Source organism: Mauremys reevesii, linkage group 1 (genome assembly GCF_016161935.1).
Source record: "Mauremys reevesii isolate NIE-2019 linkage group 1, ASM1616193v1, whole genome shotgun sequence".
NCBI lineage: Eukaryota > Metazoa > Chordata > Testudines > Geoemydidae > Mauremys > Mauremys reevesii.
The window spans coordinates 354,556,313-354,569,257 of NC_052623.1; the positions used below are offsets into that span (position 1 = coordinate 354,556,313).

The 12,945-nt window shown below is 47.5% G+C and overlaps 1 protein-coding gene across 1 annotated transcript in view; it reads right to left on the reverse strand.

Moving 5' to 3' along the window:
• Positions 1–3,977: 3,977 nt before the first annotated feature.
• KLHDC10 (kelch domain containing 10) overlaps positions 3,978–12,945 on the reverse strand; it is a 28,404-nt gene continuing 19,436 nt past the window's right edge. The window contains exons 5-10 of the mRNA XM_039519880.1: positions 11,710–11,858; positions 10,953–11,037; positions 9,264–9,330; positions 8,483–8,530; positions 6,419–6,558; positions 3,978–4,309 (exon numbers count right to left, since the gene is read on the reverse strand). Of these exons, the coding sequence (XP_039375814.1) occupies positions 4,100–4,309; positions 6,419–6,558; positions 8,483–8,530; positions 9,264–9,330; positions 10,953–11,037; positions 11,710–11,858 (699 nt within the window). The 3' untranslated portion in view covers positions 3,978–4,099. The remainder of the gene's footprint in view (positions 4,310–6,418; positions 6,559–8,482; positions 8,531–9,263; positions 9,331–10,952; positions 11,038–11,709; positions 11,859–12,945) is intronic.

The following is a 12,945-nucleotide window of genomic DNA, read 5'->3' on the forward strand; positions in this document are numbered from 1 at the left end:
AGCTGTGGCAGGAACGTATCCTCCCCTGGTACAATGCCACGAACCCTTTATCAGGCTCCGTAGAACTCCCCCGCAACAGGCCCTGCTCCAGCTGTTCACAGGGTTTGGTACCAGGCTGTTTTCTAAGGTGACAAAGTTCATATTGCTTAGAGACAATGACGGCTTTTATTACTCAAATCCTCCAGATAAACCAGAAAGGCTGAAAACAAGCAGGAGCTCACAGGGGACTCGCGAGTCTTTAAAGAGGCACAATCGAAAAAGCAAAACAGTCGTCAAGAGTCTGTGTTTGTCCCAGAACAGGGTCACCTGTTTCAGGCAGCACAGTGAAGCTGTCAATTACCACAGGGGAACCGAACCCTGGACAGTGGAAATGCCAGGCAAGAACTACTGACCTGTAATTCTAAAACACAAGACCTCTAGTTAAGCCTGTGCAGGCACCCTTTACAGTCCCAGCTGGTTGGTAAAGCTTTGCTGTTCGCTTTTAAACGCTTAGGCCAATACACAAAACTGCTCCAAAACATCTCACCCATCAGGGCTGCAAATGAGGCGTGGAATCTGGGAAGAGATCCTGTTCTGCTGTTACAGGAGCAGGGAAAGGAGGTTTTCTCCTGACAATCAGCAGGACCAAGCAAAGGAAGTTAGCAGCAATAGGAGGGAGAGGAAAATGTAGCTGAAACCGTTTGATTTGAAACACTGTTTCAACCACAATTATTTTACTATGCGGGAAAAAAATGTTTCTCTGCAGTATGCAGCTAGTTTTGCAGTACTTCAAGTCCTCTTATTCGGCAGATTAAATGGCTCGTCTTAACCCCGTCCCTTCACATACCAGCACTATTTTGAGGTTTGGAAACCCACCCAGCAATACTGGGTATTTCTAGTCACATTTCACAGCTCACGGGAAAGTACAGTGCTAATAAAGGATACGGTTCTCCCATTTCAGCAACTCAGAGGAGACTCCTCTTCTCAAGTGGAGAATCGCTGTTGCTTCACTTTATTTTGAGGAAGCGGAAGGAGATGCAGGGAGACCATCAAAGCATTAACAGATCAGACTATCAGTCTGCGATGGAGAGGATGAAATGGGCTCAATCCTTGATGTTCTTCGCACGATCCAACTCCCACAGAAGTCACTGGGAGAGGAGGATCCTCAGCTGTAGCCCCAGGAGCTAGTGTAGAAGAGGTAAGCGAACATGACCCCAAGTTTCAAGGTGCAGTAAGGACCTATGTTCTAGCTTCACCAAAACGCTCCATACCACGCACCATCTGGTCGCATTGACCATATTGCACTTAGAGATCTGCAGTAAAAGAAAGAATCTGCAGTAGTGAAAGTCGATTACAAAGACTGCAAGAAGCAGGGGTAGATTTGTGTTGCTTCCAGTGCTGTTTTAAGTCAGGAACGGCATCGGCAAGGCACATCACAAACATTCTTAGGAAGGCCAACGTAAAGCAGAGCCCACAAGGCAGCTGACAAGAGCATCTAGAGCAGGAGTGTGCGTGTATATAGATCCACTACATCCCTCTTCACGCTGCCTTCGGGATTGCTGGAGGAATGGAAGAGCGCTCAGGCAAAGAAGCACCGGGGACTCGGGAAGAAAGAGCCAGCACTTGTGCTATGTAGCCACTCGAACACGATGCTCTTGGTCAAACGGGAGACCCCAAGGCTTGGTGTAGACGTGAGATCTTTGCAAGAGAAGACGGGAGCCACCAGAATAAGGCCAAAGGGAAAGTCTCAGGTAGACGGAAGCTGAATGGAAGCATTGAGTCAGGCCTCCAGAAGCTTTCGGGAAGTGAGGTTAGGAGAATAGTTTCAAACGTCTTAGTGAGCTCTCTCACACGGCAGCCTCGGTCACTGAAAAGGGACTGGGAGCTCAGGAACTGAGGGCTCACTAGCTCGACATCTTAGGCAATATTACTACAAAACAGCCACCTGCCCATAGAACCTGTACAGCTAGATACCGATGAGCTTATCTGGCTATTGGTCCCCGACATCCAGCTCCATCGGGAGCTCTCCGTTCAGACAGCAGCATGCAGCAATGCCAGTGGGTGGAAGCGTCATCTGCTGTCGCTCAGACTAGTACCCAGAGACAGGACAGAAAGTGAAGTGAAATGCCGTTGCATGCATGCCCTGGACGAACACGTTCTGCCCATGGGGATCGTCCTCTGAAGACTGATGAGACTAGCCAACGAACCTGGGAGACCGTGAGGCCAATATGCTGGCCATCAAGTGACGCTAGCAGCATCCCCCCTGGGTATAAGGAGAAACCACATGGGGGTCTTAAGCAGGTCTCTGATATTATCAGCCATCCTGCAGGCTCAGAAGACATCTAGCTTCTCCTTGCAGCTGATAGAATCCTGCTAAACTGCACTGAAGGGGGCTGAGACAGCACGGTTAATAGCATTGAAAGCACAGAGCAAACGAACAGGGTTTGAATTACAAGGCACTGAAAGACGTTTACATTTGAAACGCTACCACATCCCTTATTTCGCTGAGCCCATGAAAGGAAGAAGCTAAATGATGGTAAAACACTGACCCAAAATGATGGGGCAGGGGAATCTGCAAAGGAAACTTGGGGCACCTTACAACACAACAGATATTAGGTAGTTACTGAGCAGCAGAGCTGGGAGAACAAAGTAGCTGCAGGGACTCATCAGCCTTCAGATCCATCCTGTGGGGTTTGCTATTGGGATTTATTTAACTACCGCAGCCTCTTAAAAGAAAAGCAGAACCTCTCAAATTGGCTTTAGACATTGGAGGGGGAAGAGTCATTTGGAAAAACTACTAAAAAAGGCACTTAACAAAAATGGTCTTAGAAATACAATTGTTATGTTCAAACCCAATGCCTCAGCCTAGTTCAGCTGCTCCACGTTTGACGGCCAGTTAGGTACATGCTCTAGAGCTGGGTTCACAGTGACAAGGAGCACGAAGAGAAAGACGCCCAGGAAATCGACCTTTCTTCCTTTCCCGCTTTTGCGGAAAGGTGCACCGCATGAGACAAGCTATTCCTCCCCCCACGTTTTTAAAACAACATTGTGGAAAAAATGAGCTGTTCATTTTGCATCTCCCCAGAAGCAACTGTCCACAGAAGTTTAAAAAAAAAAAAAGAGCCCCACACAAAAGGAATAAAACAAAGCACTGGACAGGCAGCTCAGAGAAAATTCCAATGCCGGAGAGAAAAAAAACGATCAAGCTACCAAGTTATGCTTGGGTAACGAATGTTGAGTTGGCACAGATGGACTAGCCCCTGAATACAGAGGACATGACATACTTAAGGGTAAAGACAGCTTTAAAATCGATACAGTAAGTTTCCTCAGTTCGCTTTTTCAGAGTGCAACATGGGAAGATTCAGCAGAACACCCTGCCCCTTCCCACCACCTGTTCAGAGAAAACTACACAGTAGTCTGTAAGCGGCGATTTTTCACCACCCTTCCAGGCAGACGTTTCAATATGAAAAGGTGAGGAACAATTACACTGTTGCTTAAAACCACTACACCCTGCACCGAAATTTTAAACTGTGCAGGCCGTCTTCGTTTGCTGCTCCCACGTGCCAGCCATCTCCCAGAACGCAAAGACGATGATCACATGTCCACAACACACATGCAAGTCTTCAGGCAGTGAATGCTATACAGCGGCAGAGCCAGTCTGGGCATTCAGAGGACGGACGCTGCCGTGAGCAAATGGGAATTGGACTGTTCATTCAGCATGTGGTTGAATTGCTGCCGTTAGCGGCTCCTACTCAGTTAAATGCATCTTTAGAAACAATAAGTTAAACATCATGTGTAAGCAGGAGCTGTCACAATTTCTAAGCCCCGTCCCTGCATTTATTAGGCTGCAGGCATGTGCTAACAGCAGGTTGGTGGCTGTACGTTCTGAACGAGTTCTGAACAGCATCTTCGTTCCCGATGAATTTAGAGAGATCCATAAATAAAAAGCTGATTTCCATAAACGCCAGATGAACATTCACAGAAAGGCATCCGATGTATTTGCTGAGTAAGGCGCTGAGAGCAGGGTCCTCCCGTCTCCTTAGCAGCGGCATCCATAAAGGGTTGGGGGGAGGGGGTCTCTTTAGTGTTTCTAGGGCAGAGTGAGAACAGCGAAGAGCTCTCATTTCAATCGCTCAATGAGTCCCTGTGTGAGGCCAAGGTGCAAAAGCTGCGATCTGGAAAGAGTTGCTAGATGAGGGAAGAATCCCAACAGCTTCTCCCATGACAGTTCCAGGAGGGTGGGGACTACTAGCCACATCTTAAATAAGGAGCCAGTCCGTTTGTTTTCGTGGATGTTGACCACCCCTCCGTGGACGTACATGCAGCCAGCCTGGTGGAAACAGGACAAGAGGGAAGTTACTCATGTGTCTCACACAGATCTAAGCTCACCACGTGTGGGGCAACACTTCTGAAGCGCGTGTGCTTCTCAGAAGAACCCTGCCATCCACATCTGGAGAGAACCAAGCATTTGGACAAGCAGCAATGGGCTTACCCTGCAGCAAGGGAGATTTAGGAAAAACTTGTTAACTATCAGGTTAGTTAAGCACTGGAGGTTGTGGGATCCCCATCACTGGAGGTTTTTAAGAACAGGTTGGACAAACACTTGTCAGGGATGGTCCTGCCTCAGAGTGAGAAGACGGACTAGCTGACCTCTCGCGGGCTGCTCCAGCCCTACATTTCTATTTGATCTTTAGAACCAAGGAGTCATTCTGATTTCAAGGAAAGTTATAATGTGCTGTGCTACTGATGAGCCAGCAGAGGGAGCACAACGTATACCCTGTTCCAGGGATGAGATGGACACCAACATTGCTGATCTAGAAAAACGATGTAATTTTGAGGGCCATTAGAAGAGACAGCTTGCTAGATTACGTATGGGGGAGCCTATTCCTGCAACCATTATTCCCCGATGTCCCACTAAAGTCACTCAGATTTATGTCTAAGGGATGAATGACTAGGACAAAGGTAAAGCTTAGAGAGACAAGGTGGGTGAGGTACTATCTTTTATTGGACCAACCTCTATTGGTGAAAGCTAGAAAGGTAAAACCTGTAGAGCAAGGGTCCCCAACGTGGTACCCGCAGGCGCCATGGTGCCCATGGGGGTATCTAAATGCGCCCACGTCCTGGCTGGCAGTCAAGCATCTGCCGAAATGCCGCTCTGGATGACGCCGCTTGCTGGCCGCAAGCGGCGTCATCCAGAGGCATCACTGCCGAAATGCCACCGAATTTCAGTGGATGCTTGACTGCCGCCATGGTCCTTCATCTGGCGCCCGCCAGACGAAAAAGGTTAGGGACCACTGCTGTAGAGAATCTTACAAATACAATAACATGTATTAGTATCACCAGAAGTCCCAAGAGTGTCCCTTTAAGACTGTATCAGTCAGGGCTTTGGAGCGGAGCCCGGAGCTGGAGTGCGGACCACTAGGTTTTTGCCTGGAGCTGAGCAATTAAAAAATCTGATGACTCCCTGTGACCAGGGATTTGGAGCAATGTAAAGCTACCAAATCATCCTTATGCAATAGCTAGTTAGGAACAGCTCCTACAGCTGATCCAGGATTTCTAATTCCTGGATTGCCCAGCAGGTTTGGCGGCTGCGTTGATGCTTGCCCACTTAATGCCGTGAATGTCCCCTCAAGACACCTGCTCACCTTCAACTCCCTGCAATCCCTCAGTGGGGCAAGCCCACAGCAGTGGGTTGGTTTTTATAGACTAGGCGACTGATGTTCAGAGACGAATCATTACTTTGGGCTAACGCAGTCTGAAGACTAGGACAGCATTGCTGCTTTCTGGAAGCACGGCATGCTGTGTGCCGTGGCAGCCAGAGACCACCCCACTGGGTATACAGTCAGAATGACAGGGAATTCCTGTTCAAAAGGCAGGACCTTATCTCTGGCCTTACTCTCCCCTGTATGCTGGATTTTGTTTAAGCCCACTGAATATGTTCCTCTTTACTGATGCCAGTGGCTCCATGCATTGTAAAGCTAGAATCCTGGCTGTGGACCGACTTGATTGCAATCTAGAAGTACCTACATGGGAAATGCACATTTGATAGATGGCTCTTCAGTCCAGCAGAGAAAGACATAACATGAGCCAATGGCTGGAAGACGAAGCTAGACAAATGCAGAGTGGAAATAAAGGTGTGTGTTTTTAACAGTGAGGGTAACTAACCATTGGAACCAGTTACCAGGGATTGTGGTGGATTCTCTATCATTGGCTATTTTTAAATCAAAACGGGCCATTTTTCTAAAAGCTCCGCTCTAGGAATTCTATTGGGAACGTTCTCTGGCCTGCATTATACAGGAAGTCAGATGAGATGATCATGATGGTCCCTTCTGGCCTTGGAATCTATATTCCAGACCCACAAGTGTCCGAATAGGTAAGTGCATGAATTAAGCTACATCTAACAAGGCACACAGGGAAGAGAGAGACTACAGCCACTTACTGGTGTGACAGCAGCACAGTGAAAATAAACTGGTTCAGGCATGACAGCTGGGAGTTTCACCCACTGGAAAGTTTGAAGATTCAGCTTCCAGACGTCTCCCAATATCACTTCTCCGTTATATCCCCCACAGACAAACACATCTATAGAAAAGGGACAGCCACCGCACAATGCTTAGAGACCAATCTAGCATGATGATCGGCCATGGCCAATCCATTTAAGAGTTACAGTACACACAGTAACTGGTTCTCTAGAAAGAACGACCACTTTACAATCAATGTGAGCAATAAAGAGCTTCTCAGAACAATCACGGTAGAGACCAGAGGTAACAGATCACGTGGACACCTCCCCTCCCATTCACTTATCCACATACCACCTCCCAGCCCACATGTGCCCCCAACTGCCAGACAGCAATTACAGCAGTTGCTTACGCGGTGAGGTACAAGATAGAATTGCCCCTGCCTGCGAAGTGAGGGCAGCACCCATGCTCAAGGGTTGCTGCTTTAAAAAAAATGTCTTAAATCAACTTGAGACTAGGTTAATTGTGTGGTTTGATTAGGCTCCCATTTCTTTTAACATGTAAGCCTCAGGTGAAAGATTTGGAAGTCAAGGGTCACTATTTTAACTTTAATTTCTTCAGAAGCTGCACGCGAGTCATTACTTAACCAGCTTGCGTAGCTGCTGAACTAGGAGTGCAGAAGTGTTACGTGGGCTGCTGGGGCTACAGAGAGGATCTAAACGTTGTCAGAGGCAATTCACAAGGCTGTAGGCCAACGCTCATCACGGAGCAAGTCCGTATGGATTTTCTACGCTTGCCCTCCGCCCCCGCCAAGGCTACCTTGCAAACTCTGTAATGGAGCTAAGATAGATTTGTAGCGAGATCACCTGGAGGGGGTGGGGAGAAGAGAGCAGAAAGGTCCACCACCACAGGCCAAGAAAGCTCAATGCGTTTTCTTTGCAAGCTTATAAAATGGCCTCTTATTTGTTACTGCATGAGCGGTTCCAGGTTCAACTCTGCTACTGTCTGTTAATCTAATCCGTACACCGCACACAGCTTTACAGGCCATCATGAAAAGGCCCCTGTGCCTGATACACCCCAAAATGATTCTACTGCTACAGGATTCCATTTCAGAGTTCTGACTCTGGCTCTTTTCTTGGGGCAGAGAGGTTAATGACAGATGGGAGGAAGGAGTCTCATTTGTAAGCGTGGATCATGTTATCGGCTATGTTGTAAAGTGCTGTATATATTCAAGGCTACCGTACGTGTTGCTCTATATCAAGGCTGTAATACATTCAAAGACGAATCACCACCTAAGGATAGGTCTACACTATCCGCCAGATCCAGCGGGGGGTTGATTTATCGCGTCTAGTCTAGACACGATAAATTGATCCCCGAGCGCTCTCCCGTCGACTCCTGTACTCCGCGATAGGCGCAAGCAGAGTTGATGGGGGAGCGGCAGCAATCGACTCACCACAATGAGGACACCACGTAAGTTGATCTAAGTACGTCGACTTCAGCTACATTATTCATGTAGCTGAAGTTGCGTAACTTAGATCGACACGCCCTCCCCCCCCAGTGTAGACCAGGCCTAAGATGGTAATTTATATGCTGCACTATAGCTCTGGACTCTTCAGAATCATATTCCTAATAAATTAAGTATGTTATATTCCAGAAATTAAATGACCGGAAGTAGTAAGAGACACTCCTTAAGCTGCATCCAACTGGCTCCACTGAGCACAAGATGTTCGTTACTATGTGTAGTATCACCTCCTGCTGGTGGCACTTCACTGCCATTGAAAGTTAAGGTTTTTGATAATCTGTAGTCTCTGGTGCTGATCCTATGAGGTGCTGTGTCCTCAACCCCACAGAAGATGGTAAGTACCTTGCTGGACTGGGTGCTGTATTACACACACAGATCTGAATGTTGCTTTTCTTTGGGTCTCCTGTAGGATCTGAGACAGCATTTCCCATATTACAGAGACCAGGCCATCCCATTTCTTACCACTGCTGGGGCAAGTTCTCTGAGTGTACATGAGGCATTGAAACAGATCACTTGCTATTCTTACCATTTTTTATTTGTACACAACTGTGGCATCTTCTGGCTGCTGGGAAACCTGCAAAAAGAGCATGGTCATGAATACCAAAACGGAGAAATCTAAATGCCACGGAACAGCTCAGCGCTGGGTCATATGGATATAAGCCAGTTCCTTCACTTGGGGGAGAAAAAACAAAATCGATTCCCCCCCTCCTTTTAAAACGCCCACCACATGGCTGCCACTTTCATGAGTTCCAAATTCACCACTTTTCAGGTTTCAGCCATAGCTACTCTCCCTCCCCCACAAGGGCCAACATGGTTAATGTGAGTCTAATCCACTTTCCAGGGGCAGAGGAGAAGATCTCACAGCCCCCCACCTCCAGCTGTGATCTCTGGATTGGTATAAAACGACAGGAGTCAGGGATCTGTAAGCTGGGATCATCCCTACTGCTAAATGGGCCGGGAGGCTCTGGACGTGGGGGGGTGTGGGGTGTGGGTGTGGGTCTGTCTGTCTGTCTTCTTTGGGAGGAGCAGGGAAAATAACAAGCCAGTCTGGCTCTGGCTCCAGAGAGGGGTTGACCATACAACTCTACCAGTTTACGACAAGGTTAAAACTGCTAAAAAGACTTCAGAACGCTTCGTTCCAGCTGCTGGAGTAATGAAGTGAGCGGAGTTAGGTACAGCAGACCTGTTCGTACATGGCAGCGTTACAAAAGGCTTTGAACTTCTGAGGGTCATCTGCTCCTAGGAGGCAATCTTCCCTGCCATCCCATTTACATAAAAGAGTAAGAAGACTGCAGTCCCAAACTTACCTATTTTCTCATGAGGTCTCGTTGCAATTTCCTCCCAGGTGTTTGTTTCAAGGTTGTATGCATGGATCTTAAGAAGGACAAAGGTGACATTAGCTCATATGGTGCTGTCAGGAAAAAATTAATAAGGAGAGGCAGCTACCGGCACGAGACCCAATCCTGGTCTGGTGCTGAGCACCCTTCAGTCCCATTGCCGTCAGAAAGAATTGAGGGTACGCAACACGTTAGAGCATCAGGAAACTATCTTCAACTGCCATACGCAGTGCCAAGAATGGTTTCTCTTTGCCAGCCACTATAAATAACTTTTACCCTGGTTTTGACACAAAGAGGTATCACAAGACAGTGCCCACAATAAAATCCAGGCAGAAAAGCATCATCACAACACACAAGTTTGACAATCTGTAATAGTTACATCTAGTCTGGAAAAAAAAAAAGAGTCCCACGGTTGAAGGAAAGACACGCCCAGTTTAACTATATCAGTCCTACATTTCTCTTGTTTAAGAACATAATTTCCCCTTCTCTCCGCTCCCAGCAGTAGTTAGTTGCATCAAGATATACTTATCTAGGAAGAAAGATACGAAGCACAAAGAACAGGGAGATGAGGACAAATCATTTGAACTGTGACAAATATGAAGTTTTTTGAAAATGTAGCATCATTTAAAGTCCTCTCCCTGGCCATTAAGTGTCTTGGCATCTAAAACCTATTTCCTCCACAAAAAGAAGACGTGAAAAAGTATTTACCATTAGAAATTGAGCACAAGTCGGGGGCGGAGGGGAGGAGGAGTATAGGAGACAGTCAGACACACACCTGACTCCCAATATCATTCAATTCCTTTTAATGCTGCCCATCAATGCCTCCTTAGTTTGGCACATATGGTACATCTGGAAAGTTGCTCTAGCAGAACATCGTTTTCCTTTAACCATGTCAAGAAATTGATCCTTATCAACAGAACTACAAGTTACTTTGGGAAAACTGTTGTGGTTGTTGAGAATCTACCAAATGACTTCTTAATTTGGGATTCACCACAACAAATTGGTAGTAAACTCATTCCTTCACAAGTCAATATTTTAATTACGCAAACATTTATACTCCTGAGGGAATTTGCCACAAAAAAGAGAGAGAAAAATTCTGCAAATTTTATCTGTCAATAAATAAATAAATGGAGGCTCCAGCATGGCAGTGGGGAGCACAAGCGACCGGCTGCACAGAGGTGGGAGATCACCCTGCAGTTCCATGGACTCAGCAGCGAGGCTGCACCCGACCCTGACACAGCGCAAGTGCTGGGCCTGTCCCAGAGGTCCATGTCCAGCACCAGGGCATCCCCTGCAGTGATTTACCTCTCTGTGGGCTGCTCCAGGTGCCCGAAACAATGCGCCTGTGCTGCTGGGGAAGGGCGTGTGATTGCTCCTGTGGCTTCCCCATCAGAAAGTCATTTTTCCACAGGGAAACAAAGAAATCTGCGCAGGACAGAAATTCTGCATGTGCATAGTTGCTCTGAATTTCCCCAGGAGTACATTTATAACAGGTTCTTCTCCCTTCTTCTGGTAATCTCAATTCTTATCACCTTCCCTAGTGTCAAACTAGGATGGCATGCTGGGGATGAAGAGAGTGCTGACTGTGCTCTGCTCTGTCTCAACCCCTCCACTGCCAAATGCCTAGGTCTTTTCATTTATTTATTTTGATCTCTTTACCTTATCCAAGGAATAAGCAGTCCAGGAAGTTCCACCTCCCAAGATATAAATCCTCTGACCATCATGTGCAATTTCATGTCTGTACCTGAGGGTGCAAAGCCAGCATCACAAGAAGTTAATAACTCCCTTGCAGTTTAGAACTGAAAGCTATTCTAAACATGACTAGCTTGAGTGGCTTAGGCTGATACAGCCTAGCTCTGTTCTCTTAAAGCAGTCTCCAGTGGCAGGAGTTTTACTTGGGTGCTTTCACGAGCAACCCAGGCAGCAAACCCAAACCCTGAGAGGAGTAAGGTATTGTTGCAACTGTCCTGCATAAAACTAGCTTGATCATCTTCTGATCTCTGACATCACATTACAGGATCAGACGAGAGATGGGTCACATACAGCCTCCTTCCCTCCCCCACAATTCACCAACCAGCCAGCACAGAGCCCTGCAACTGTTCTAGTGTTGTGCAGTCCAGTTTTAGTATCAAGACTGAGGCATTTGCCACTTCCTTCACTGGATCCATTCACCAGTAGTGCAAGTCTTCAGAGACACACGACTATTGCTAATAAACACGTCCATTAGCTCTTTCAATTTTTCCCACTTCAGACAAGTTACAGTGTGTTCCCTAGTCAAAGCCCTCTTGAGATAATGCATTTGCCATTCGAGCAGAGAGTCGTTTTTCATATCAAGTCTATCATAAATTTCCTTTCAAAATACGCATCTTGGACCAAACGAAAGCTCGCAGGGAATGTAAAAACGTCAGCGGCTCACCTCTCCTCCGGCATGTCACAGTGCATGTTGTTTGGTTTCAGTTGTATCCATTCCCTAGTGTTAAGGTCTAATTTATGTAGATCTGTGCTATAAATGTAACCAGTTGTTCCTCCAAAAACATACAGGGATCCGTTAATGATAGCCATAGCCTAGAGGATAAGGAAAGAAAGAAGGCAGGCCTGTTAGACGTGAAGTGTTAGTTCAGTGAGTGAAGGAAGGTGAGATGTCCTGTTCTTCATGACCCACGTATACGCTACAAAACTGGCCCTTTATCACCTACAAAAGCACATTTCCAGAAGGGATGCAGCAGAGGAGGGGAAGAGGCAGCCAGGAGCTGCTCGCCAAGGCTTAATGGAGTCATTATAGCTGTGGACAGGTAGCTACTTCCCATAAAATGGGGCTAGGAGAAAAGCAGGTGGGGAAATGAGTGCCCCTTCGTGGAGAAAGAGCCACATCAAAGCCCATCAAGCCAGCAGGTCACTTGCTCAGTACTGGTCAGTCAATGCAGACTGGGGGCTAATGACATCGCTTGCATGAAGAGTCCCAACAAAGGGAAGGAGAGAAGCTGGTTTAGAACAAGGCTTTTCATTTCAGAGTAGCGCTAAGGCCCTCCAGACTGGGCCCTCAGCAGCAGTGTGAGCCCTACCCGGAGGCGCTTGCGTTTTAAATAGGCAACCCCTACTGCACTGGTTCTACCCCGAAGCGCATTGCAGGGCAAGGTTATCACATGCAGGCTTTACAGCACGAGGGAGTTTGAAGGGGATCTGGAAGCAGAGGGGCGTGTGGACGATAAAGGAGTTCTGGGCCTATGGAGCAGCACGGGAGAAGGCAAAGATGAGCGATGGGGAACGTGAGCCAGGATTCCTGGCAGAGTGGTAAGAAATGGGAGCAGCGATGGAATATGAAGGGGAAGAAGAGTATCACAGATCCACAAGATTGGCGCTCCGGCCCCAACGGTCTCTAGGCAGAACCCCTTGAGTGTGCCAGACCTCCAGGGTCTCACGCTCGCTCCAGAGCTTCCCTGCCTCCTTAGACTGGACATCGGGGCCGTCAGCAGCCCTGCCGCACAGCGGGAGCTCCGTTTAGTGAGTCCAACTGAGGCAGACTTGTACAATCGTAGGGAGCAAAGCACCTCCTCCATCAGCATTTGCAGTGACACTAACCTGGCACTGTAACAGACGAGTTTATTAGTCAATGAGAACATGGCACAGGGAAGTCATTGGGTAGCACGGAGAA